Below are 23807 nucleotides of genomic sequence, written 5' to 3'. Positions count from 1 at the left end.
AATCCAATCGACACTTGGCCTCAACATCACTGCCATTTCAGCGGTCGACAGCTGAAGGTCTCCCAGCGCTCGTAAAAGGAGTCATACTGAGAAAGCCTTACACCACAAGTAGACAGAAGATGCGCTCATAACCAACCAAAACCCTCAGGCAGCAACCTGATCGTCTTCAGTGGCGCAGAGGAGTCTTGCAGTTGAGTTTGGATCATGCCGTGCTCTCCTCGGAGTCCTCCTCTCCACCAGTCACAGCCGCAAGAAATTGCTAGTGCGGTGAAATGCGCTTAGGCAGCAGTGCTGCAGGCGTATTTTTGGTCATTGACGAAAGTCACGAGCCCTGATTCGCCAAAGCTAAATTTGCCGCTAAGCGGGAGTGACTTTGAGAAAGCGAACCTGAGCTGAGCTTCACTCACCACGCGCCTTCCACCATAAAACTTCTGGCCGATCACGGCTTCCTCTTCTTCCTCCCAATACATCCACCCTCCCGACGCTGATGCTTCTCGTCACTCTTTAATCAATTCTAATGTTTGCGCCAGCTCGTCGTCTTTGAGCGCGATCGTTCTCCTTTTCTGTACCGCGTTCCGCGTAGTCTTTCAACCTTTCACATCGACCTCTCGCAATCTGCGATCCTAGCAGTGATCCAAGACTGCATCCTCTCTCATCTGCGCCATCTTCGCCATGTCGTTTGGCGGTGGATTCGGCGGCTTCGGCCAGAGCAATAATCAGCAACAGAACCCAGGCTTTGGTGGGTTTGGAGCGAGCAACAGTACGAACACAGGTATGTCCGATCCTCTTCTATCTTTCGAATGCACCCCTCCCTGCGATGTCCTATTCTGGGGACCTTAGGAGATCAGCGCGAACCCATCACTTACTCGAATCTTGTCTGCTCGGTACAGGGACAGGCTTTGGTTCTACAGCAAATACCGGCGGCTTTGGCAGCACAAATACAACCGGTGGTGGACTCTTCGGCAGTGGCTCTACTAGTTTTGGAAGCACTGGAGGTATGTCGATGATGCTCTCCTGCTCTGGAATCTTCTGCGGCCTCGATATCGCATGACGCTTTCTTAAATCTCAATGTCGATAAACAGCATGGCTTCCAAAGTTCTCCTTTTCCTTGCACGTATTCTTCGGTGGATCCTCGAATGACTAGACATGGATGGTCAACGTGGTACTCCAGCGCGATTATTATCTACTGGCAACTTTCCGGAAGACGCAACTGTCCTGAACCACTACTAACACGGCAAAATATTTAGGTGCCTTTGGCAGCAACACAACAAACAATGCTTTCGGGGCTGCTAAGCCAGCATTCGGTGCTGCTACTACAACAACTGGTAGTAGTCTATTTGGAGGAGGAACGGCCACGGCAGGTACATCGACCTTTGGGGGTGGTGGATTCGGGTCATCGACAGGAACTACATCATCTCCTTTTGGCGGCGGCACGAATACCGGAGGTGGGCTGTTCGGCTCGGCACCCAAGCCTGCTTTCGGAGGATCAACTACTTCGAATCCGTTCGGTGGTGGATCTACAAGCTCTCCATTCGGGGGCACGAGCACAACAGCATTTGGCTCACCAGCTTCTACCGCTCTGAGCACAGGTGTAGGCGAGTCTCCAGGCACTGGCAATGTTCCATTTCAAGCTTTCGTAGAAAAGGAGCCGAATAGCAGCACAAATCAGCAAAATGCTTTCCAAAGCATCTGCTTCCAGCAACCTTATCAGAAGTTCTCTCCTGAAGAGCTAAGATTAACGGACTACAACCAAGGTCGAAGATATGGTAATGCCAGCAATCAACCTGGAGCTTTCGGCACAAGCAATTTTGGGGGAGGATTTGGTACCACGACTGCAGGTACAACTGGAGGATTTGGAGCTGGTAGTACTGGTACAGGTTCGAGTTTATTTGGTGGAGGAGCAACAAGCTCACCGTTCGGTGGATCCCAGCCAGCCTCTACTGGCTTTGGTGGCGCTACGACATCAACCGGAGGTGGTCTATTCGGCGCAAAGCCAGTTACTGGTGGTCTATTTGGAGCACAGCCTTCAACACAACCATCCGGTGGTCTGTTTGGAAATACGGGAACCACAGCATTTGGCGGTACCGGGCCAACGAGCGGCTTCGGGACAAGCACAACCACCCCTGGATCGTCGCTCTTTGGAAACAACAATACGGCTAACAAGCCTGCCTTCAGCTTTGGAACCACGCAGCCAGCAGCTTCTAGCAGCACAGCATTTGGCGCTTCTACTACGACCGGTGGCTTTGGAGGTGGGGGTCTATTCGGCAGCAACGCCACCAACCAGCCCGCCAGTGGATTTGGAGCACAACCAGCTGCGAGCAATCCTTTCGGAGGTTTCGGCTCGAACACACAACAACAGACCGGGACATCTGGAGGACTCTTTGGCAATACTCAACAGAAGCCAGCGGGTGGACTCTTCGGCGCCGCTCCTGCAGCAACTGGCACCGGTGGTCTGTTTGGCAGTACGTCCACAACCAATACCAATCCCTTTAGTGGTTCCACCAATACTCAAAATACCGGAGGTCTGTTCGGCAACAAGCCAGCTACTACTGGTACGAGTCTGTTTGGTTCTACGAATCCCCAGAACAATACTGGTGGCGGTGGTCTCTTTTCTGGGTTTGGAAACCAGAACCAAAATCAACAGCAACAAAATACTGGCGGTCTCTTCGGTAGTCTAAACACTAATGCACAACAAAAGCCCTCTTTGTTTGGCTCTCAGCCACAACAGCAGACTGGCGGAGGTCTCTTTGGAAGTTCAGGAACTCAACAGCAACAGGGAGGTATGTTTGGCGGTCTCAACAACAACAATAATCAGCAACAACAGCAGCAGCAGCCCCAGAACTCGATGTTTGGCGGTAGTTCGATCTTCGGAGGCTCGCAACAAGGCCAGCAGAATACCCAGTCTCTCACGGCATCCATTGCCGATAACAACGCCTTTGGCTCGGCGTCCCTGTTTGCAGACTTGTCATCAGCTCAACTCAACAACCCAGGTCCCATTGCTACGCCACTCTCCAACAGCGTCAAGGCCAAGAAGGCTGCTGCCCTTCCGTTATACAAATTGAGCTCAGCGTCAGCCTCACGTTTTACTACTCCACAGAAGCGAGGTTTCGGCTTTTCCTACAGCAATTATGGAACTCCAGGCAGTGTTTCGAGCACATCCAGTACTCCTGGAGCTTTTAGTGGCAGTCTGTTGAGTGGCAGCAACTTCGGACGGACTCTCAACAAGAGCATGTCGACGAGCAGTCTCCGCCGAAGCTTCAGTACAGAAGACAGTATTCTTGCGCCAGGAGCCTTCTCGGCGAGCCCCAGTGCACGGCAATTCGGAAGCACTGGCAGCGTGAAGAAATTGACCATCAACAGAAGCATTCGCCAGGATCTCTTCACACCACCCAATGGTGCCCCAGCTCTACCGCCTGCATCTACTCCTGCCGGTGGCATTCTGAAGAAGCGCGTTTCATTTGATTCGAACACAAATGGCAATGGCCCCGCTAGTCCGCTTAAGCAGGTCAACAGTGCTACCCCGAATGCAGAAGACCTGGGCTACATCCGACCACGAAATGGTGTCAATGGTGCGAAGCCAAACGGTACCTCGACACCACCTGAGATGGAACAAGTGAACAATAACCAGCAGCTTGCCATTGTCAACGAGGAGGAGCCAGCCGCCCCTGTAGCCCCCAAGCCGCCATCTCAACCTGTCAGCCAGGAGGATCAACCGGCAGGAGAGTATTATATGAGACCTTCGAAAGAGGAAATCGAGAACATGAACCGCCAACAACGCTCGAAGGTCAGTAACTTCACCGTTGGCCGAGAGGGCATTGGCGAAATTCGCTTTGAAGTCCCTGTGGACCTCACAAACATCCCCTTGGATGACATTATCGACAACATCGTGCAACTTTCTACACGGTCAGCCACGGTGTATGCGATCTCTTCGAAGAAGCCTCCAATGGGCAAGGGGCTGAACGTACCATCAACCATCTCTCTGGCAAATTCCTGGCCACGCAAGAGCGACCGCAAGACTCCATCCGGCGAGAAATCTGGTGTTAGATTCAAGAAGCATATTGAACGCCTCAAGAGAGTTCCGGACACCATCTTCGTCAGCTACGCCAAGGATACCGGAATCTGGACGTTCAAAGTTGAGCATTTCACTACATACGGCTTCCCCGAAGATGATGATGAGACCGATGGGGAGGGTGTCAGTGAATTTGGGCAAAGTACTTTGAGCGCTCCTCCCGACACTCCTACCCCTAAGACTCGCACTCCCAAGTCAAACCATATGGATCAGTCCTTCACATCAACCTCGCAAGTAACTCAGACTGAGTCCGATCCAGATGACACATTCGAATTCAGAAAGAAGAAGCTTCTCCCAGGTGCATTCGATGATCAAGAGATGTATGTGGATGAGGATATGGAGCAGGAGCAGATGGAACAGGAGCAGGAGTCTTTTTTAGATGAGCGCTCCGTGGGTTCGCAGTCTGAAGACGGCGTCGAAGAGCCAATGGACCAAGACGACGTCTTCCACGACGACGAATCTGTCAGCATCGTGGATCAAGAGATGGCGGGCTCTTATCCAGAGGCTGGCAATACCGCGGAGCTCGGTGGAGACTCGCAAGATGACGATGAGGATATGGATGCGATTGCCGAAACACCAGGTGCGATTATTAGGGCAAGAATGAGAGCAAAGAACGCAGGAACTCCGGCAAAGCAACCATTTGCGGCAAGTAACGACTGGGCAAACACATTGAAGACTACGATCAGCCCACAAAAACAAGATCGTGCATATCTCAAGAGTTTGGCTGAGGAGAGTGCCGATGATTTGCCACTTGATGGAGAGCCTACTCCTATGCCCAGAAGAGTGGTGTCAGATGGGCGTGGTTTTGCAAACAGCATTGATTTGATGCATTCTCTTTTCCCAGATACCAAGAGTCCGGTAAAGACAGCAATGGCTACGGCAACGTCCAAGGGGTTTCAGGTTGGTGTTCCTTCCCCTATTTGATTTGATGACTTGGAGATGAAGAAACAAGGGCCGAATGTTGCGTCCGCTCATGTATGTAGCAGCAATAGAATACTTTGCTAAGAATATGTTTACAGTTCCCATATGCAAAGAGAGCAAAGACTGGCGACTATGACACCTCCAATATGACCGACAAAGAGCGCGCTTTCCATGAGTCTATGAAGTCTAGCTGGGGCCCTGATGGTACCTTGGTCTACGCCGCACCACCAAATGCCAAGCCCTTCGGCAGATCTTCTCGGCGTGCTCGGGAAAGAGACGGTATACTTACTATTCAGAAACAAGCCATTGTGTCTGAAAACAGAGACATCCACTTTGCTAAATTCTCCAACGAGGTTTGCATCGTCCTGTCTCATTGTGTTGCCCATTGCTGACCAATATCTAGGCTTCTGCAGAACTTCTCCAGAAACAAAAGGATATGACTATCATCGACGGCTCTGGCGATGTTCCTTTCGCCACTCTTCCTCAGCACTTTTCCTTCGCTGACTTCTTCGATGATGCGAATCCTCGAGACCCTGCTGCTGCTCACGAGAAACTTGTTTGGCAGCTTGCCAGTGTTCTGTTCGACCAGATGACCGTCCCAGAAGAGCTACAGCAAGTACCAGGAGTATCTGAGCGCCTGCGAAAGGACAATTTATCAGCTTTCTGGCAGAAATTGGTTGATGATGCTTGCTCCAAGCAAATTGCAATGGGTAGAACCAGCGAGGAGAAGGCTATTGCAGCTCTGTCAGGCCATAGGATCCCTGACGCCTGCGCACATCTCCTTGACAGCAGAGACTTTCACCTGGCCACCCTCGTTGCGCTCATTGGTACAAAAGACAGCATGAAAAAGGACATGCGGGAACAACTCAACGAGTGGCAGAACTCCCAGATGCTTTCTGAGTTCAGTCAACCAATCCGAACAATTTACGAGCTCCTTGCTGGCAATGTCTGCGTCTGCGATGGTTCAAAAGGACAACCCGAGGATCGCATCGAGTCGTTCATCATTTCAAAGCGCTTCGGCCTCGACTGGCGTCAGGCGTTTGGACTCCGACTCTGGTATGGCATCATGTCCAACGATCCAATCGAGTCTGCCACCGAGAATTTCGCTGAAGATCTTGTACAAGATAAAGAAACGTCAAGACCTCTGGCCTGGTACGTTGAGCAGAAAGTGCCCACCTTGTGGAATGATAAAGCGATTGGAGAACGGGAAGATCTGCTTTGGGGTCTCTTGAGGCTTTATACTTTCACAGATTTGGATATCGAGGATGTTCTGCGTCCGGAAAATTCTCAGTTATCGCCCCTCGACATCCGTCTTTCCTGGCAACTTAGCCAAGCCCTGACAGCGAGAGGTGCTGCTCGTTACACGGAGGATGACGAAGACAAGGCCGATCGACCAACCTTGGCTTTTGCTGCTCAGCTCACAAACGAGGGTAGTTGGCTCGATGCAGTTTTTGTCCTGCTCCATCTTTCTTCGGATGAAGTTAGAGCAAAGTCCATCCAGAACCATCTTGCACACCACGCCGGCAAAATCGGATCGGAGGACAGCCAGAGCTTCAACACCTTGACACAAAATTTCAAAATCCCAGCTTCCTGGATTTGGGAGGCAAAGGCATTATACATGCGAAGTGTTGAGAAGAATCCGCGAGGAGAGGTTGAGTGCTTAATCAGAGCTGGATCATTTAACGAAGCCCATCTCACATTTTCTAAGGAGGTAGCACCGAACACTGTCGTTGAGCTTGATTATGATACTCTTCGGACTTTGCTTGGAGGTTTTCATGGCAAGGAGAATACCATATCTGAGTGGCATCTCGGAGGAGAAATCTACCAGGACTTTCTGGAATTGCTCGACTCAGAGAAGAGAGGATGGCCTGTAAATCATGCTCTTCTGGCGAGATTGTTGGCAGGTCTTCCAGCTGTGGTTGAGGAGTCTCGTCATCCAGTATTTATGGAGCGGGTGGCTATTGAGACGATTAGCGGGATTGTGGCCAAGACGGTGATCGCTCTGGGAAAGAAGGGAGAGGTGAGTTTGTCCATACACGTTGGCTGAACATTACTAACACAAACTAGAAGTCCGACTTGCACAAAATTCTTCGTCTTCCACTCACAGAAGACAAGTATCTGAAGCACACCGTCGAATTAAGCTTGGAGTATTATCGTGGTGTGATGGCCAACTCTCGTTAGATCGATCAAGGGGACAAGAAGGCTGGTTTGAGGGGAAGATTTTCCCGAAAAGTTTGCAATTTCACCCGGCATTTTGAGGATGAACATGATGCCATGGAAAGAAAGGAAGGAATGTGAATGGATGGCGAGCAAGGAATTATGCCTTGATGAATTGAAGTGATGGATACCTTGAAATACCTGTAGATAGATAGATATTCTGACGGATGGAAGATGGGTTCTGCATAGCGGAGTGGTCATAGCGAGCATCAGATCAGATAGGTAGTTAGCATCGAGCCATGAAATGGTATCCGATGATCCTTTACTTTCTTTCCTCTCGTCCTCTCGGTTTCCGGATACACGCGGTGTGGTCCTTAGGAAGCTGTTTGCTCTACCTTTATTCGTTTTTATAGTTCGAACTGGGGCTGTTACATTGTGAATATTTTTCAACACTTATTCTTCCAAGTGGAGCTTGTACATTGGGAATACCTGTCAACCCTCATTCTTCCAACGTGAGCTGGATCATTTCATTCTTTTACAATCTTTCAAGGTGCAATTAGTACTCCCCTTTTCCAATTAACACTCTACTCTCTGCGAAGCACGTTGGTTAGTTTCAATTGTCCAAATCCACGAAATCATGTACCTTTTTCATTGTACTGATGGCCATGGGACCATTGAACGAATCTCTAAAGATATAGTGGAGTTCCTAAAAGCTTATCTTTAGGCATAAAATGAAGCGTTAGTACCCTCGTCTTATCTACATAATCTTAGAAGTAAAGCCGAAGCAAGCAAAGCCTTCTCTATCCGCGACCTCCACCTATCTAATTATTCTATCAAATCATACACTCCTCTTGCTTCCTTCACATGCTCTTTCTCTTCCCGTGGCGACCCGATATCTATCGCCCCCCCCCCCCCCCCCCCCCCCCCCCCCAATCTAATCTAACAATCCCAACAGTGCGCACGCCTCCCAACCTTGGACCACACAACCGCCACCACGGGCCCGCTATCGGTCACGAGACGGCGATACTGATGCACCGGCAGGAGGGCGTGCAGCCGTAGCGCGTGCGGCGGCTGATGCTGTCGAGGGAGGCGTGCGTGATGGGGTTTCCGCCGCGTGTGAAGTCGATTAGGAGGGCCCGCTGGTGTTGTTGGTGCGGATGGAAAGCACAGGGGGGAGGAGGCAGGGCGGGAGATTGTGGGCGGTGGTGCAGGTGGTGTGTAGTATTCGTAAGGGATGTTTTGGTTCAGATTTGCCTTTTGAGGTTGAGCTTGAGCTTGGGAGGGAGCTTGATTGGGGTTTTGATACAGGTTTGGGTGCGGTTGGCGGGACGGTGGGAAATGAGAAGGTTGGTTGTTTAAACTAATGGCTTTTGCGTTGAATGAGGGTACTAAGGGGGCGTGAGGGTAAGATGGTGGAAGAGTTGTGGGCGGTTTTGCGAGGGGGGTTCTGGTTGAGGTAGGCGATGTATTTTGTGGAGCTTGAAGTTGTTTTCGTGGTGGTCCATCCTGTGATATTTGTTGTAGTGTTGTTTTATTTTTGTGTGCGCGTGGAGGCGGAAGCGGGGGTTGTGGCCCTTCTTATAGGGAGGTTGGTGAAACCTCTTCTTTTTTTTTTTTGGACTTGCTGTGATTAGGAGATTCGTAGAAGGGCTATTCTTAAGAAGTACAATTAAGAATAATTATGGGACTTACAGGGGGCACAGAGAGGTCGGATTTAAGTTCGATGTCATGTCGATCCATTTTAGCGCACGCTTACCGCCGACGACGCGCTAACGAGGAATAGGGGGGACGTTGTCGAAACAATGGAACATCTTGAACGCTAAAATATCCCTGGGGGCCGCAAAAATATATGAGATTTCTTCCGAGGCACCAGCCGATCATCCAGGTGCGTCTGCCTGCTCAATTCGGTATCACGAGAGAAAATGAAATTGTGAGTGCTATTTGCTGCGCATCAGCAGCAGCAGCAAACAATTTTAATCTATTTTTTCTTAAATTTCCCTCTTCAACGGAGGTATAAAAAGCTCCGAAGAAATTCCTACATATGTCCCGTAAGGTTTCTATGTTGGGGATCTTTTCCTCAATGTAGCAAACACAACGACTAGTATCAATGCCATTGTAATTAAGCCCATGACGACGAGTGCAAAGATGTAGTTCGGCCGGTAGCAGATCCGCCGTTTGTCGGGTTGGCCTTCTGTTGGTGGATAGATCCAGTAATCAACGCCGTAGAGGGAGCTTCGGTACGAGGGGGGGTCGCCGTGAGGACGTTCGCGCTCTGTGTGTTGTGTTATTGATGACAATGGACTCTGTGATGAGTGTTAGATGAAAGTCTTGGTAAGTTGGTAGGGCAGAGGAGATTTACCAGAGCGGCGAGTGGAGTGCAGTTGGGAGTTGTCATGTTTGGAGGTCTTACGCCGCCGGGCCAGCGGTTATGATCTGCCACGGGAATAGGGGGGATCTTGGCAAGATAACCACATTTTTCTGAAGGACGACTCTAGCGGTGGAGTATTCGAAGCCATGATTTTGGGGCTCGGCTCGGCGCTTTTATATGCACTGCGATGTGTTTCCTTCGATAGGGTAAATTCTGGGGTGCGGATGTCGGGAAGGGCTATTGAGCCAAAATTTATCCAGATCGAGCTCCTCGTACGCCATGCTCCTAACCAAAATAGGAGTGACTTGTTAGTATCTGAGTGTGGATTGGTGCTGGATGTAAATGTAAAGTCCTAGACCGACTCCGAAACCTATCATAAACAACACCAGAATGCACAGGCAGAGGCGCACTTTGCGTTGTCGTGATCTGAGTGCTGAGGCGCCGGTGTACGCCCTAACGTCAGTTTCGGGTGAGAGTTGACTGCGATTTTCGTAAGGAGAAGCCTAAGGATTTTGAGGTCGGTGAGTTGAAATGTGTATTGGGGCAGGATATGGGGGAGGTTCTGCTGTTGCATCGTATTCTGGTGGTAGTCCTCCTTGAGCTGTTGCCAGTGGCTTCTATGACTGAGATAAGTTAAGCTAACCTTGTGAAGAGCTTGGGGACGTACCATAGGAATAATGCATTCAAAAGACAACATTTTCGGGCGGTTATTAAGGAAACGAGGAGGGTAGTGAAGAGAAGCAGCGTTGATCTGAGAAGCAGGGCGCCGGATAAGTAAGAAGGAGATTCAAAAGAGAAGGACGGGGAACTGTTTGACGAATCATCAGGCAATTAAAAGCCCTTGCCAAACTGTACATCTTATCGGTGTTTTGGTGTTTTGGTGTTGCCAGAACTTGGGGTGCAGCGAACGATAAAAGCTGTTTGTACTAAACCCTTCTGGCGGGTCCATAATGTCAGCTCCCCTTTGTGAAATAACCCGTGTTCAGAAGTCCCAGGCCTGTTCCAAGTCCAACTACCACTAATCCGGTCCACAGAAGACAACAAATGAGGCGAAAATACTTAGGAAATCGGCGAGGCCCATGGTAGATATTGTTTTGTTGAGAAGCATCTGGGGTGAGGTGTGCATGGTTTTGAGGAGGAGCATGCGTGGATGTGGGGTAAGACGGCGGCTCCAAGGTTGCGTCGTAGGCAGGTGGTGGTAAGATTGTTGGCAATGATTTCTAAAAACATGAATCAGACTCTAGAAATAGACATATGGGGAGACGAGTTTGCCATAGGAATAGAAGGTTCGCCAGTGGAGCGGTGTGTTGAAGCCATGTGTGCCTTGCGGTATGTTAACCGCTATGACCAAACTGAATCGGGAAAGAGAGGCTGATGGTAGGACTTTCGCCACACTAATTAAATGTTGGATTATTGAAGTGAAGTCGGTTGGGAATACAATCCACGATGAAGATTCTTTACCGTACGAGGAAATGGTGTTGTGGCTTAGATACGAACTCAAGATATAGGGTCACGGCGTCGGCCGCCAAGAGGTTGGGGAAACGAAAGCAGGGCTGAATTCTTGGAGCTTCACGGTGTTGAGAAACACTTCCTTGACCTTCTCATTTTTAACTTCGGGGAGACATTGCCAGATTTATAGTACTAAATAGTAGCTGTTCAAGAGTAGAACAATTTCGTTTGTTCGAGGCTGCGCGGTCAGAGATATCGTGGTATGTGCAGCAAAAATGCGGATGCATGATCGCGTGATAGCTTCACACTTCAGATGACCTCGTCTGGCACTTTTCGCCGTTTGACTGGGCTCAAATCGAAGGCGTGCAGTATGTCCATTTCATGTGAAAGTCACATGAGGCCGTGGAGATGGGTGGGCAAGGACATCGTGCAGACAAGGCTGCGCTTATAGATGAAGCAAAGCACAAATTTTAACGTTGCTGCATATTCCAATCAATAACTTGATTTCTAACAACAACAAACACGATGGCAGATGTTGGAAGACAACCTCTCATGCCTCTCCTGTGTTCTCAGTCTCCGAGAGTCGTTGCTGACAAAAATCTCGTGGTCTCGACAACTGGACGTATGAACGGGGGGTTAGCCCATTCTATATAGGCAGGTGGCTTGACCGAGTAGGGCTGAGGATTGACTTCCTTGATTTCTGGCAAGCTGCACGCGGAGAGGGGTTCCTGAGAGCGGGGCAATAGCAGATCGGTTTTAAGACGAGCAGAGGCGGAGATCGTACCGTGGCGATGGGTTCTGTTTCAGCCGTCATGCTGTCTCAGTTCTTGATTGCCCGCGGACGCCGCTGCCCTGCACCGCACACCTCCTGACGGCACTCAGAGCCTCGAGACTTGCAGCTGTTCCTGGCAGACGGGCGGGGCATCAGCTGGACGGCGACTGATACATCACGGGAGGCTGGTGCCTAGACTAATAGGTGCCGAAGAGGCATACTATGACGCATTTCTCAGGGCAGTGCAAAACCGGACGAAGGGTTTTGCATAAGATGGCTGGTGATCGTCTGAAGCTTCGACGCGGGTGTGGAGAGGGAGAGAGGGAGAGAGGGAGAAAGCAACAACATCCCTTCCCCTCGCAGCACCACCCCTCCACCCCTCCCCCCTCCTCCCCTCCTCCCCACCCGCCTTCACCCCCGCCCCTGTCCTTGCCCGCCGCGGTCCGGCACGTTTCACTGCGCCTGTTGACGGGCCCTGTGATTGGGCGGGCGCGTTAAGCGTGCGTTTTTCGCGGAGAGCGCTCCTGCAGGGATCCCGATAAACAATTGCTGTCACTGGCCCAGCCTCACGTTTCCTGCGACCTCCTGGCCTGCCCTCGGCCTGCGCTCGTCCAGCCCAACCTTCACAGAATATCCCACACCCCATCGGAGCCATCCACGGCCCTTCGTGGCGTGGCCAGCGCAGCACATTCGACAGAATCTCTGCAGAGTCTCTGCGTCGCGCGAGGGCCCTGCATCGCTACCCACAACTTAAGGCGGACCATTCTCGAGTGGCTGGGGCGAACGGGTCTTCTGCCGACAGGAAGCTTTCACTACCACCTCTCCACCATTCAGAGTCCTTTTCCCTGCAACGCTCTTCTTTCTCTATCGCGCATGCATTCTCTCCCCGCGATACCTTCAATCAGAGTCGGTCGCACTGCAATCAAGAGCCCAAAGTCGAGCCTAAACGTCGCGTCACGCGGTTCCCCAAGCAGCACGTAGACGTGGGGTCATGTCCTTGATTGCCATAGAGAACCACATCCACCTGGCATTAATATCTCTCACTATCGCTCCAAGTACCTTCCTAGCCCTTGTGGTTGTCGCATTTGTCTATCTCTACCTCCTTCACGTCCGAAACAACCCCCGACCCCGCGCTTCAATCGAGCTCAGCGGCCATGGCCACGATCGAGGAGCTGGAGGGCCTATTCGACGACCATCCTTCTTTAGACGCCTCTCTGCAAGACTTCGAACCCGGAAGCAGCGAGATAGGCCAATCGCCCCACTTTGGCTACCCTTCCCATCACTCTGGCTTCCGCTCAGACACAGAATCAGAGAACGCAGATTCGACTTCTGGAGGCAGATACAGCCCGCCGGCGTGGCGCCGCGACGGAAACGGCAATCGCAGCAGCGGCTTTTGGAATAGGCAGAGAACTACCTTGGGGAAGCGCAGTCGGGGATCGAGGGATAGCAGTCCAGAGTATGAGAGCGCGGACGACGGAGAGGATGCGACTCTTGCTGCGGCGGCGCGGACAAGATTGCCTACTGGGTCATTGTCGCCGGACAAGATGAGGAGCATGAGCCCAAGTCCTTACCCGGCTGGAGGCCAAGACTTTCGCAAGACATTTGGAGGTTCAGTTAAGCAGGAAGGCTGTCAAGATGTCGCTGCTGGAAAGCCCGATAGCCCTAATAATTGTACGGAAGCTCCTCTCCTTATCGAATAAAGACTGACTATTCACCAAGACATTCGGTTTGCAATGCGCGCGGAGGTACAACATCGTACAGAGCCGTTCGAAGTTGCCCATTCTTTCCTCAAGACAAGAATCGAAAACATGACGAAGTCTTGGTATTCCTTCTTCACTTCAATGCTTGTCATATTACTTTCGTTCTTGGCTCTGAGGACGCTGTTCCAACCCGGAGTTCCCCCTCCAGTTCCGGACTTAGTCAAGGTCGCAGGACTCGCAAAGGCATTCGAGCCTCTTATCTTCTATTCAGAGAACGGTGTGCAACAGATTGGCGATTTGCAGGCAACAGGCGTCGCAGTCTGGGATCTTGGAGAGAGTGTTCGCTCAACAAACATGACCTCTGCGCCAATCATTGTTAAGGAATTGGACGATCTCAGTGATAGTCTCAAGACATTGGCTATTGAGCTGACTAGATTTTTCGCAAATGTGGATGGAGATGTCGATGGGTAACCCCCCCTCCGCCCCCCTTTTCCCCCACCTGACCAGCACTGACTCGTGCAGAATATTAATCGTAATGGATTGGGCAAAGCGCGAGCTCTCCCAATTACAAACTCACACGCCTTCCTCGATGTCCTCTGCATATGACAACTTCCACTTGCTACTGAGCAAGTGTGGGGTCTTCGAGACTTCGTTGGGTACCCCCACCCGACTGGGTACACTTGCGACCTCCGTTTTCGGACCTTCGTCACGTGAGCGAACTCGACACACTCTTCAACGAACCTTCCAAGAATTCCTCTCTATCCTCGAGGAGTCAATCAGCTCCGAGCTCCAGCATTCCCTCGCACTCTTCTCCCTCTTCGAATCTATCGATAGGCAATTCCTCAACCTCGCGCGCACCGTCATTCGCGAATCGGATGCGCAAGAGTCGGCTCAAGATGATATGCTCTCGTCACTCTGGACGAAGATGCTTGGACCTAATGCCAGCACGTTGCACAAGTTTGAGAAGAACAAAAAATTATTAAGCAACATTCGCGCCAAGACGGTTCAGAATAAGAGTATCCTGGAGGATCACAATAGAAAGCTACTCACCCTCAAGGCAAACCTAGAAAACCTGAGGAGGAAGTTGGTCAGTCCGCTTGTTAGAGCTAACGGCAGTACAATTGGAGTGGAGGAGCAGATTAGAGGCTTGGATGAAGTGAGTACGCATCTTGGCGGTGTTCGAGAGAAGCAGAAGTCGAAGTTGATGGAAATGTTGTATGGAGCTGGGAGCAACAGCGGAAGGAGGATATACGGTGTTGATAGGAACGAGATTGACGGCCGCTGGGAACGATGATGACAATCTCCTTGGGTCGTGGTAATTGGGTCGCAATTGTGGGATTTAGGTACGCATGCTTTGGTTTGCTTGGTCGATTATCATGATTGGATGGTGTTTTGGATTGGTTAGATACGAGGACACGCAAGGTGGTGGTCTGCGGTTTAAGAGCATTTCTGTGGTGCATTAGGCGTTGATGCCTTCCCTTGTAAGCTGTCTTTGCTTTGATCTTTTGGGAGCCTGTTCCTAAAGCTGTTCTTAAAGCAACGAGACCACGAACACAATACAATCCCACTCACGTGCATGTATATCTTGACTCTTAGAGAATTCTTTATCGCGCTGTGATACCTAGCTTATCAATTCAAATGCAACTTACCTGTCCTCATCCCTCCACCAACTAGCTGTCCTGACAGCGTCACACCCAACCCAAAAAAAAACTACCCCCACAAGTTGTGGTTACATTGATACCCCCCCGCATGCCTCCAGAAGGTTAGTCATCGCACCCATCCTGCCAACTCCAACTTCCCTTCCACGATTCAATCCTCTGGCAAATAGGTTTCCCGTTCTCTCGTGCCTACATTGGAATCTTGTTGCTGTAGGAGAACTAACCTCCAGGTCAGAGTGTCGCTCTCACCCTCCCCCACCCGGAGTACTCACAGGGTTTGATATCTTCGAGCTTCCGAAGTGGTCGTTCCAGCTCGAGAGGATTCTTCATTCCTTGCAAATGACCAATACCCGTCTTCAACGTGCTTCTCAAATGCAATTCAAAGAGCTGGCTGTAGTTCAGGTTCCTCTGTAAAACGAAGGAGCTTCCAGCCAGAACGTGATTGCCACCAATATTGGCACCATCTCTCGCTCCATCTCGTCGCAGGAAGGAGGAGCTGCCGAACGAAGAGCTCCTGAGGCGACTCGGAATCTTGGCAAGTGCAAGTGATTTGTGGTGCAATTTTCGCGGCTCGGAGACTGTGCGCCAGAGATTGTTCTGAGTTTCTCAAACGTCGTTAGCCTTTTGTTTCTGCAATCATGAAGGACACTTACCTGGATATATACCTAGCTTGTCTTCTCTCGGCCGTGGGACCTTTGGAGTGTCAAATCGATTTCCGCCAGCGTAAGGACATGCCCCTCTGGGTGCCATTTCGCAACATCCTTCATTGAAATCCTCGAGAGTCTCCAGGCCTTTACAATCTCGATAGTCTGGAATCGACTGGAAGTGTCGCCAGGCGCGGTATTCTTCGTCTTGCATGCTGGTGCAGGTGCTTATCCTTGTCTTTCGGCATGGGCAGCAAGCGAAGATTATCAGGGTTTGTGTGCACATATTTTCTTGAATGTACTTTAGTTTGTTGTAGAATGCGTTGAATCTCGATTGAGTAGCTAATTCTTGGCATGTCAAAGGTTTCCGGATATACTTCACTCACCCCCATGATTCACGCCTTAATTCTCACAATCACATTTCTCTTGGTCTAGAGACCCCGCTCGAAGTCATCTCCATCCCACCTCCCCTTCCCATCTCCCTTCCTCCTCGCCTTATGCATCGTATTCCTCCCCAAGTACAGACAAGTGCCGCCCGGCGCCATCTCACAACACCCACCATCAACTTCTTCTTCCGTTTTCAGATCGGGACAGGCCCTGTAGTCAGGCGCTGATTCCAGGTGATGCCATTCGTGTTCTTCTTTATGTCGGATCACTGAGCAAGTACTCACGCGTGTCATGCGACATGGGCATGAGGTGAAGGTTATGACCGTTTGGATGCACATTTTTGATAATTGGTGAGGTTGCTGAGTTGTTTCCCAAGTGGGATGGATGTTGGTATAAGTACAAGTTGGGTAGTTTCCACCCTCGTCCACCAAGTTCGCTGAGAATCATGAAAAGCTATGAATCAACAATGCAATCCACCACCGTCATTCAACCCACTCCCACCAGTACATTCACAAGTCGCCGCTCCTCTAAGTTCCTTCGAGACCAAATCCTGTCAACGCCTCACTCTCCTCAAGCAACCCTTCCATTCGACATCACTGGAAGCGACACCAGTCTCCCAAATTCCATTGACTCCATATCCTCACCCTTCTCCTCTCTTTGCATCTTCATCTCTCTGCGTTCCGTAAACATACCCCCTCCGCCTTCCTCTTACAACATCCAGTCCACAGGTCTCTAGCAATCATGAAATTGACACAGTATTTGTATATCAGCGGTGGCTTTCGCTTGCTCCTGGTAACTTGCTCCTCGACGAATTCTTGTGCAGAGCATTTGATGATGAGGACTGGGGTGCAGGCACAGCGGGTGAAAACTATGTGTCTCTGTATACACATTGCGATGACGAGTCGAACTCCGATTTGAACGTGAGAATCCTCGTTAATAATTTCCGATGGATTTGAGGGCCGTATCAAATGTTGTTTGGTCTTCTTTTGGAGGTGAAGAGAGACATTGGTAAAAAAAATCAATCTCGCAGCAGGAGTTTGCTCATATATATATTCTCTCGCCGGTATGACCAATTCATGATTCACGACGCTGAAATATTCCTTTTTTCTTTGATTCATCAACTCCACCAAGCTGTTTTCTCCCAAGCCAACCATGGCTTCTCGTCCAAACTCTCTATTTCAGATCCTTCGCCATCGCTATCACACGCCTTACAGCGATAAAATGGGCAAGGTCCCAGCCCTACGCATACTCCTTCTTTGATCTCGACTTCCGTCTTGAAGTCCTTACACTTCTCACATCCCTCACCGGGACAACGAGGACAGCAGTCGGCTTCTGGGATAGTACAGGTGCAGTCTTTATATATGGTTTCAGTTCGGACGCACATTTTATATTTATGGTTGCTGTGTATTTCGTCTCACTGGCTGGTTGGCGAATGTTCCTCTTGGAACCCGTACTTTGGACATTTATATCACGAAAGTTGTGCGATTTGCCAAAGAGATTTATACTCTATTTTGCAGGAGACAGTAATCATAAGTGCGAATCATCAGCTCTTTCCCAATCATGATTGCCATGAATCCACAGCCAAAGTACTGGCCCAATCCAAGTACTTTGCAAATCATCTCCCTCACTCCCCACCAATGACTCCGCTACACCTAGTCACCACAACACCCAACCAAACCAAAAACCTCACCCCAATCAGCGGCTTCCGCTACCATCTCCTTCCTATCTTCCTCCACCTCTTCTTTCCCTCTACTCTCAACCTCGGCGGGACAGGTACCCAACCCCACACAAACGCCCTCTTGCTCTTCTTCTACAGTGGAGAAGTCGACACATTGTTTGTATCCAGTTGAAGGACAGCGCGGACATCGGTCTACGGAAGGGATGCGGCATAACAAGAGTGTATAGGTTGTTGTTGTTTCTTTGCACATTTTGCTTCTTCTTCTGACTTACACGATGGAGGTTCTTGAGTCCCAGGTATGGGGAGGAGTTTCGGTGCAGGCCCATGGACGGAGAGTGGCAAAATAGTTAAGTTATTCATCCAGTGTTGATTGTGGATGATTCGCAGTCCGCCAAAGGGTTACAAGAGAAAGATTGCTGCTTTTGACTCCCATCACAGCAACTCATCGTTAAACCACCAACCAAATCTCCCAAATTTAGAAACACGACGTCGTTCGAAATTTTCATTCAAAAAAATGTCGATTCCATGCAAGATTTATTCACCAGCCCCTATTCCCAAAACCCCCCTTAAATTAAGCGAGACGTCAGCGCTGCAAACCCACCTTCCCCATTTCGCTGGTTTGCTTCTTAATAAGTTTGGTAGGTTCCGAGTCAACATTTACGTCTCCGAAGCCGCTAGGGCAGCTTTCCCATTCTCCATAGCCAGAACAATCTCCATCCCTGTGCTCGTGAGTGCGCTTGTAGGCTGGACAGCATTTGTAAAGACCGTTGGGTGGGATCCGTTTGCAGCGTGCTAAGGTGTGGGGAGCTTCACAGGGACAGTTGGTGAAGGTTAGGATTGTGAGTTCGCACATGTTGCGGTTGTGGCCGGGGAGGTGTGTTGAAGTTCAAGATGGGCTTGAGTGAGTTGAGCTTAATGAATCGAGAACAAGCTGGGTCAACGGAGAGGAGGAGGGTGTTTGAGATGAGAAAGGAGGGTGATAGGTCAAGTTCAAATCAAGGGAGATGGTAAAGGTATAACCTTGCATCTCTAAGTCTGTGCGAGTCATAGCCCAGTCGTGCTCCGTGAATATTCTTCCCTCCTAAACAACCTCGCTCATACCCAAGCTCCCATATCCCCCCTCTTCCCCTTCCATTCACACCCCTCCCCTCCCCTCCCCTCCCCTCCCCTTATCCCCAATCCCCAATCCTTCCCATCAACACCACAAATCAACCCCATAAAGCCACCTCTCCCCCAGCACATCCTCCTCACACTTTGGTGCAAACTCAAACTCCTGCCCATGCGCACTATACCACACTGCCCTGAGTCCAATCCCCGCATGCGCTTGATACCCCTCGAGACACTTAAACTCCCACGGTAACCAGATACCTTTGACCTGCTCCTCTCCCTCCTCTCCTCTTTCTTGCCCCGCACTCCTTTTCAAATCCTTTTTCAAGTTCCCCGTCTTCCCGTCCTTAGTCCTATTATTCCTCACAAGCTCCGAGGTAAGCGATATCTGCTTCTGCTGCTCCTGCTGCTTCTGCCGAAGTGGTTTAGTTCTCGCACGCCGATGATTCGAAAAAGCAGTCTGCTGCTTATCATGCTGGTCGTACGTCATGCTGATCCAACATGTTACCACGCTGTTGTCAGTGAGTGTCGCTTCGAAGGGGAGGTGAGTGGCGTAGGGGAACGTGGCGGAGTAGTGCATGCATGCTGATGTTTGTCTGAGGAGGAGGGTTATGAGGGGAGAGAAGTAGTGGATTGGATGCATGACGACAGCGAATTTGAATGAATCTGCGAGGTGAGGGAAGGTATGATATGAGGTCGCACTCACGACTCAGGCGCGTTGAGGTTTGGTGTGGTCATTTGCATTCCTCACTCCACCGCGCTCGCAGATAGGAATGAGCACTCGCCCAATACAACACTGACCCTCACAATCACCAATGAACTTGAACTCCGAGTTTTAATAGAGAAGTTAAATTCTGAAGGCATTCGAATCACATAGAAATGGGGAAAGCGGAACTCAAATTTGGCCTAAGAGATTTCGATTCCATAAGATATGTTTCCTAGTTCATCTCCCTGGTCTGCCGAGAGGGAGCTCGAGATATCCACCCCACTGTTGAAAGCTGAGTATCCCAGTGGATGACAATGATGCCACCCAGCTGCTCGAAATCGCGGTGTTGCCCACAACAGACCAGCACCGATTTTGAAAAGAAAAAAACGGGGTGTCCGCAAATCGAAGGCCAAGAGAATCCATCCATGTGGCCAATTGCATTGACACCCGAAGGGAAACTCGCTGACCAGGAGGAAAAGCTGGCTGCTGGTATAGGTAAAGACTGTGCTGGTCTTCTATAATCACCCATCACAACCCCAATTCTGGAAATTTCAAGTGGTTGCGTATTGCCGTTCAATATATTCCGCTACCTTCCGCTTGCCATTGGTATGTTGCAGGCCGAAGAAGCTTGGAAATTGTGTTCATCCATCATCAACCATAGTTGTCGTAAAATTCCACTTCAGAATTCAATCGTAAGAAAGTAGAAGAGAAGATATCGCCGCACCCAGATCCTACGCTCAGATAGACGGTTAGATGTAGAACATGCTGTCCTTCAAGTTATCCGGAATTTGTACGTCGAAAGACGTCTGCGGAGTTGCACCGCTCGCAACACTGGGAGCCGCTGAACTGTCGGACGGGTCAAACTGATCAGCAAGATAACAGCGTAGTCGAGTGCACAACAAGTCAGCATAATAGGCCGGCGGGCACAAGCTGACGGCCTTGGTAGCACGACCGAAGAGATGGCACATGTTGTGCGTCAGCTCTTCAAGAGCATCTGCTGGGCTGGTGTGCGGCGGCTTAACAACCCTCCCGCGGAAGATCTCGTCGAAGATTACAGTGTAATGGCAAGATCTAGCAGTCCCTTGAAGACATGCGTGGGGTTGCAGATAGAAATCCCAGAACCGGACCTCCGTCACACCTCTGTCAACCACGGTACCAGGCTCGCAGTTCGAGGACTTGTCAGCATTTTCTGTGCTAACAGGATAGAAACGTGTGTGGTGTCGTTTGCCACAGATGATGATTGAAATCTTCGGGAAGCCCCGATCTGTCGCAGTTGCTGGGTATACTTGGCGACAAGCGTTGCGGACGAGTGGGAGCTCGAGATCCAGAACCTGTTGAAATTGTCCTTCGCTAACACCATCTCTGTAAATGAGGATGTTTTCAGGAAGTTGTTTGTTGTGTTTTTGCCACAATTTAAGCAGAGACAAGACCATTCCCTCAAGAGCAGAGACCATCTCTTTGCGGGACTCCTGAATGCCGAATCTGCAAGGCCACTGCGCAAGGTATTTATCAATGCTCGCTACGACCGCAGCCACACTGGGCGCACCGTCTTTTGAGCCTGGCGAAGGGTGGGTTACATCAATACCAAAGACCATTGTCTTGGCTTCGCCGATAATGCCCATTTTAGGAAGGTCGAGGATTTGGTTGATCCCGCCAGCCTTGAGATTGAACTTCAACGAAATATTGCCGAAGTATTGCTCTTGCCGCTGCTCTTTCATGAATTTTTGTCCGACAACGCAAACAGTATGGATTCCGGCCTTGGTATCTGCAACAGTCTTGATGCTGTTGTAAATTGCAACGTCGTTGAACGGAAGGACACAGAGAACGAATCGGGGACGTGTCGTGGCGTTGTAGAGTCTACGGAAGCTTTCTTTGATCATCTGATCATTTGTACCCTCGTGTCCATCGGATAGATTAACAGGCGGCGGAGGCGGTAGAATGAGGCCGCCAGCATTAACGCCAGATCTAATGAGAAAATCCCTGAACCGAGTGACCGTGTTATCAAGTCCGCGGGGATCCAATCGGTCTCTACTTCGGTTGGAATGGAAGTAAATATATGTCCAGGGGCCGAGGTTGCTCCCTGTCTGGAACTTGATGCTGGCCATATTCCAGCTGCCGAATCTAGGGTTGACGTTGTGTTCCTTATTCAGGGAATTGCGATACTTGATGCGCGGTGCCGCAAGGACACGTGCAGTGACTGTGATTAGACTTGTACCGACAGCGAGGCCAAACGTCTTCTAGGTAGAGAAATTAGTACGAGTTTGAACAGCAAAGGAGGTGGCATATACCGCAATCGAATTTGCAGTAGGGTTCAGTCCTAGGACCGCTTTCCCATCTCCAATAATCGAATCGGCATTTTCGAAGGGCTTCCGGCACGCGAAAGTAATCATCGCTTGAGTCTGTTCCGGACTCAATCTGCGCTTGATTGTCTGCCCAGGCAAGACTTGACATACTTCAGCTGGAAGGTAGTTTGGGTTCTCCCGGTTGCCAACGTTAAGAACAGGAGCGCTACCATTCAACGAAATCTCGGGGTACTCTACAGATCCAGAAATCAGCTCAAGCTCTCGAATATGGGAAAAGACTTACTGCTGCGGAAGTAATCAAAGACCGAGATGTATGTGTTGCTCCGCATGGCCGGCCCACCGCCTTTCTGTCCAGCCTTTCCTTTGCCTGGAGGATTTGCCCCAGTGGCTGCTGGGGGTACATCGGACAGCCAGAATTGGACCTCCTTTGGACCTGCACCAAATGAAGCTACTATTGGAGGGTGGGCTTCGGTTTTACCATCCTGGGGGTTAGCCAAGCCAAAGATGGTCTTCACTCTTGGGATAGTCTGGTTCGTCTTTTTGGATGTCTTCCCTGGAAGATGGGTAACCCGAACTCGAACAAGCTTGAGTTTCTTTTGGAGCGTGGCCTTGTTGCCGGTTCCCAGTTTTGGAAAAAGGAGCGCGAGGGAGATTGGCTCGAAGAACACACCGTGTGTAACGTTAACGTTGAGAAGCAGACCGCCGGTGGCGGATCGGACACTCTGGAAATACCCGCGCAAAGCCTCGAGACCGCCAGAGAGGTTTCGAATGTTATGCGAGTTTCCCTGGGTGTGGTCAACCGAGAAATGTCTGTTTTGACCAATTGACACGACGCCACTATGTGATTGAGGGTAGTGCCCGAACAGAACATTGAGAACTTGAATAATCTCTGCCTTTTGGACAAAATCGGGACTAGGGTTGACCGATGACAGATGGTTGACGAGGTTAGAAACGGAAAATGTCAACGGTGTGACAAGCCTGACGGTGTAGGTAACCGCACGCGGCAAAGGCTCCTCTTGTCCTTCGGCCAGGTAAATAATCTGGACAGAATAATCGGGCGGGATGTTGAGTTGCCTAACAGATACGATCATAGATCGCAAATCTGAAGCAACACCAGCAAAAGCGGGCAGCTCAAGAAGTAGCTGGAACACACGACCTAGTTTCTTTCCTTTTACCTCAGGCACAACCTCAACGCTGTACCTCGTCAGGGACAAGTTGTTCGGGACGATGAGTTTGAAATAGTTGGCGTAGACTAGGATCTTCTTGCCAAGCGTGCCGTGACCTGGTCGAGGAGGCATTTGGGCAGTTACTGAGAGGTTTGCCATACCACCCAGACCTTTGTTGGCTGTCATGTAGTTATCCTCGATGTTCATCAGCCGCATATCGGGAGCTGGGGCGGGGACACTGGGATTAGGGTCCCTGATGGAAGGGTCAGTCATCAACACAGTGAAGATAAGACAGGATTTACGAGGTACATACCGAAAGACTCGAATCTCACCAGGTCCACCACGACCACCGCCGCCGCTGCCGTCACCTCTACCCCCACGGAAACCGCCACCTCGATCGCTACCACCGCCTCGGACAGGGCTAAAGGAGCCTCCGCCACGGTCTCCACCCCCTCTTCCACCCCCTCTTCCACCCCCTCTTCCACCCCCTCTTCCACCCCCTCTTCCACCCCCTCTTCCACCTCCACGTGGGGTTCCTCGGTAAGACATATTTTCGAGATGTCACAGAAGCTGAAGGTGGTTGTGTCTTGATTCCCTGCGTAGTGGATTATGAAGGTGAGGACTATCCTTTGGGGATGAAGTCGGCTATCAGATCACCGAATGTCTTCAACTTCAGTGTGTGGAAACCGAGATGCAGCTGAAGAATGAGAGAGAAAGATTAA

At 50.4% G+C, this 23807-nt stretch overlaps 4 protein-coding genes across 4 annotated transcripts; 2 read left to right on the top strand and 2 right to left on the bottom strand.

Annotated features, from left to right (window-relative positions):
* Positions 1-412: 412 nt before the first annotated feature.
* Positions 413-7629, top strand: K444DRAFT_613944 (uncharacterized protein). Its single transcript, XM_024880442.1, has 6 exons — positions 413-772; positions 891-995; positions 1248-4969; positions 5089-5343; positions 5394-7010; positions 7058-7629. The coding sequence occupies exons 1-6, from the start codon at positions 673-675 to the stop codon at positions 7169-7171; spliced, it is 5913 nt and encodes a 1970-aa protein (XP_024736053.1). The 5' UTR covers positions 413-672; the 3' UTR covers positions 7172-7629.
* Positions 7630-12890: 5261 nt separating this feature from the next.
* Positions 12891-14730, top strand: K444DRAFT_630770 (uncharacterized protein; the record flags this gene model as incomplete). Its single annotated transcript, XM_024883260.1, has 3 exons — positions 12891-13407; positions 13456-13903; positions 13959-14730. 3 exons carry the CDS (start codon positions 12891-12893, stop codon positions 14728-14730), a joined length of 1737 nt encoding a protein of 578 aa, XP_024736052.1.
* A 257-nt stretch (positions 14731-14987) lies between these two features.
* Positions 14988-17279, bottom strand: K444DRAFT_725112 (uncharacterized protein; the record flags this gene model as incomplete). Its single annotated transcript, XM_024888641.1, has 6 exons — positions 14988-15313; positions 15367-15699; positions 15748-16029; positions 16298-16378; positions 16410-16578; positions 16818-17279. 6 exons carry the CDS (start codon positions 17277-17279, stop codon positions 15246-15248), a joined length of 1395 nt encoding a protein of 464 aa, XP_024736051.1. The 3' UTR covers positions 14988-15245.
* A 1570-nt stretch (positions 17280-18849) lies between these two features.
* K444DRAFT_425334 (uncharacterized protein) lies at positions 18850-19760 on the bottom strand. Its single transcript, XM_024872736.1, has 2 exons — positions 19017-19760; positions 18850-18893 (listed from the first exon to the last, which is right to left on the bottom strand). The coding sequence occupies exons 1-2, from the start codon at positions 19551-19553 to the stop codon at positions 18885-18887; spliced, it is 546 nt and encodes a 181-aa protein (XP_024736050.1). The 5' UTR covers positions 19554-19760; the 3' UTR covers positions 18850-18884.
* Positions 19761-23807: the final 4047 nt, after the last annotated feature.

Source organism: Hyaloscypha bicolor (genome assembly GCF_002865645.1).
Source record: "Hyaloscypha bicolor E unplaced genomic scaffold K444scaffold_87, whole genome shotgun sequence".
Taxonomy (NCBI): Eukaryota; Fungi; Ascomycota; class Leotiomycetes; order Helotiales; family Hyaloscyphaceae; genus Hyaloscypha; species Hyaloscypha bicolor.
Note: the sequence above shows the minus strand (reverse complement) of the source record. Positions and strands in the feature narration are given on the sequence as shown.

Bases quoted from the DNA above. Each gene is read 5' to 3' on its own strand.
- K444DRAFT_613944 (XM_024880442.1), top strand. From the start codon at position 673: ATGTCGTTTGGCGGTGGATTCGGCGGCTTCGGCCAGAGCAATAATCAG. The intron at 996-1,247 runs GTATGTCGATGA...CAAAATATTTAG, and splicing joins TAGTTTTGGAAGCACTGGAG to GTGCCTTTGGCAGCAACACA. The intron at 4,970-5,088 runs GTTGGTGTTCCT...ATATGTTTACAG, and splicing joins CAACGTCCAAGGGGTTTCAG to TTCCCATATGCAAAGAGAGC.
- K444DRAFT_425334 (XM_024872736.1), bottom strand. From the start codon at position 19,553: ATGCATCCAATCCACTACTTCTCTCCCCTCATAACCCTCCTCCTCAGA.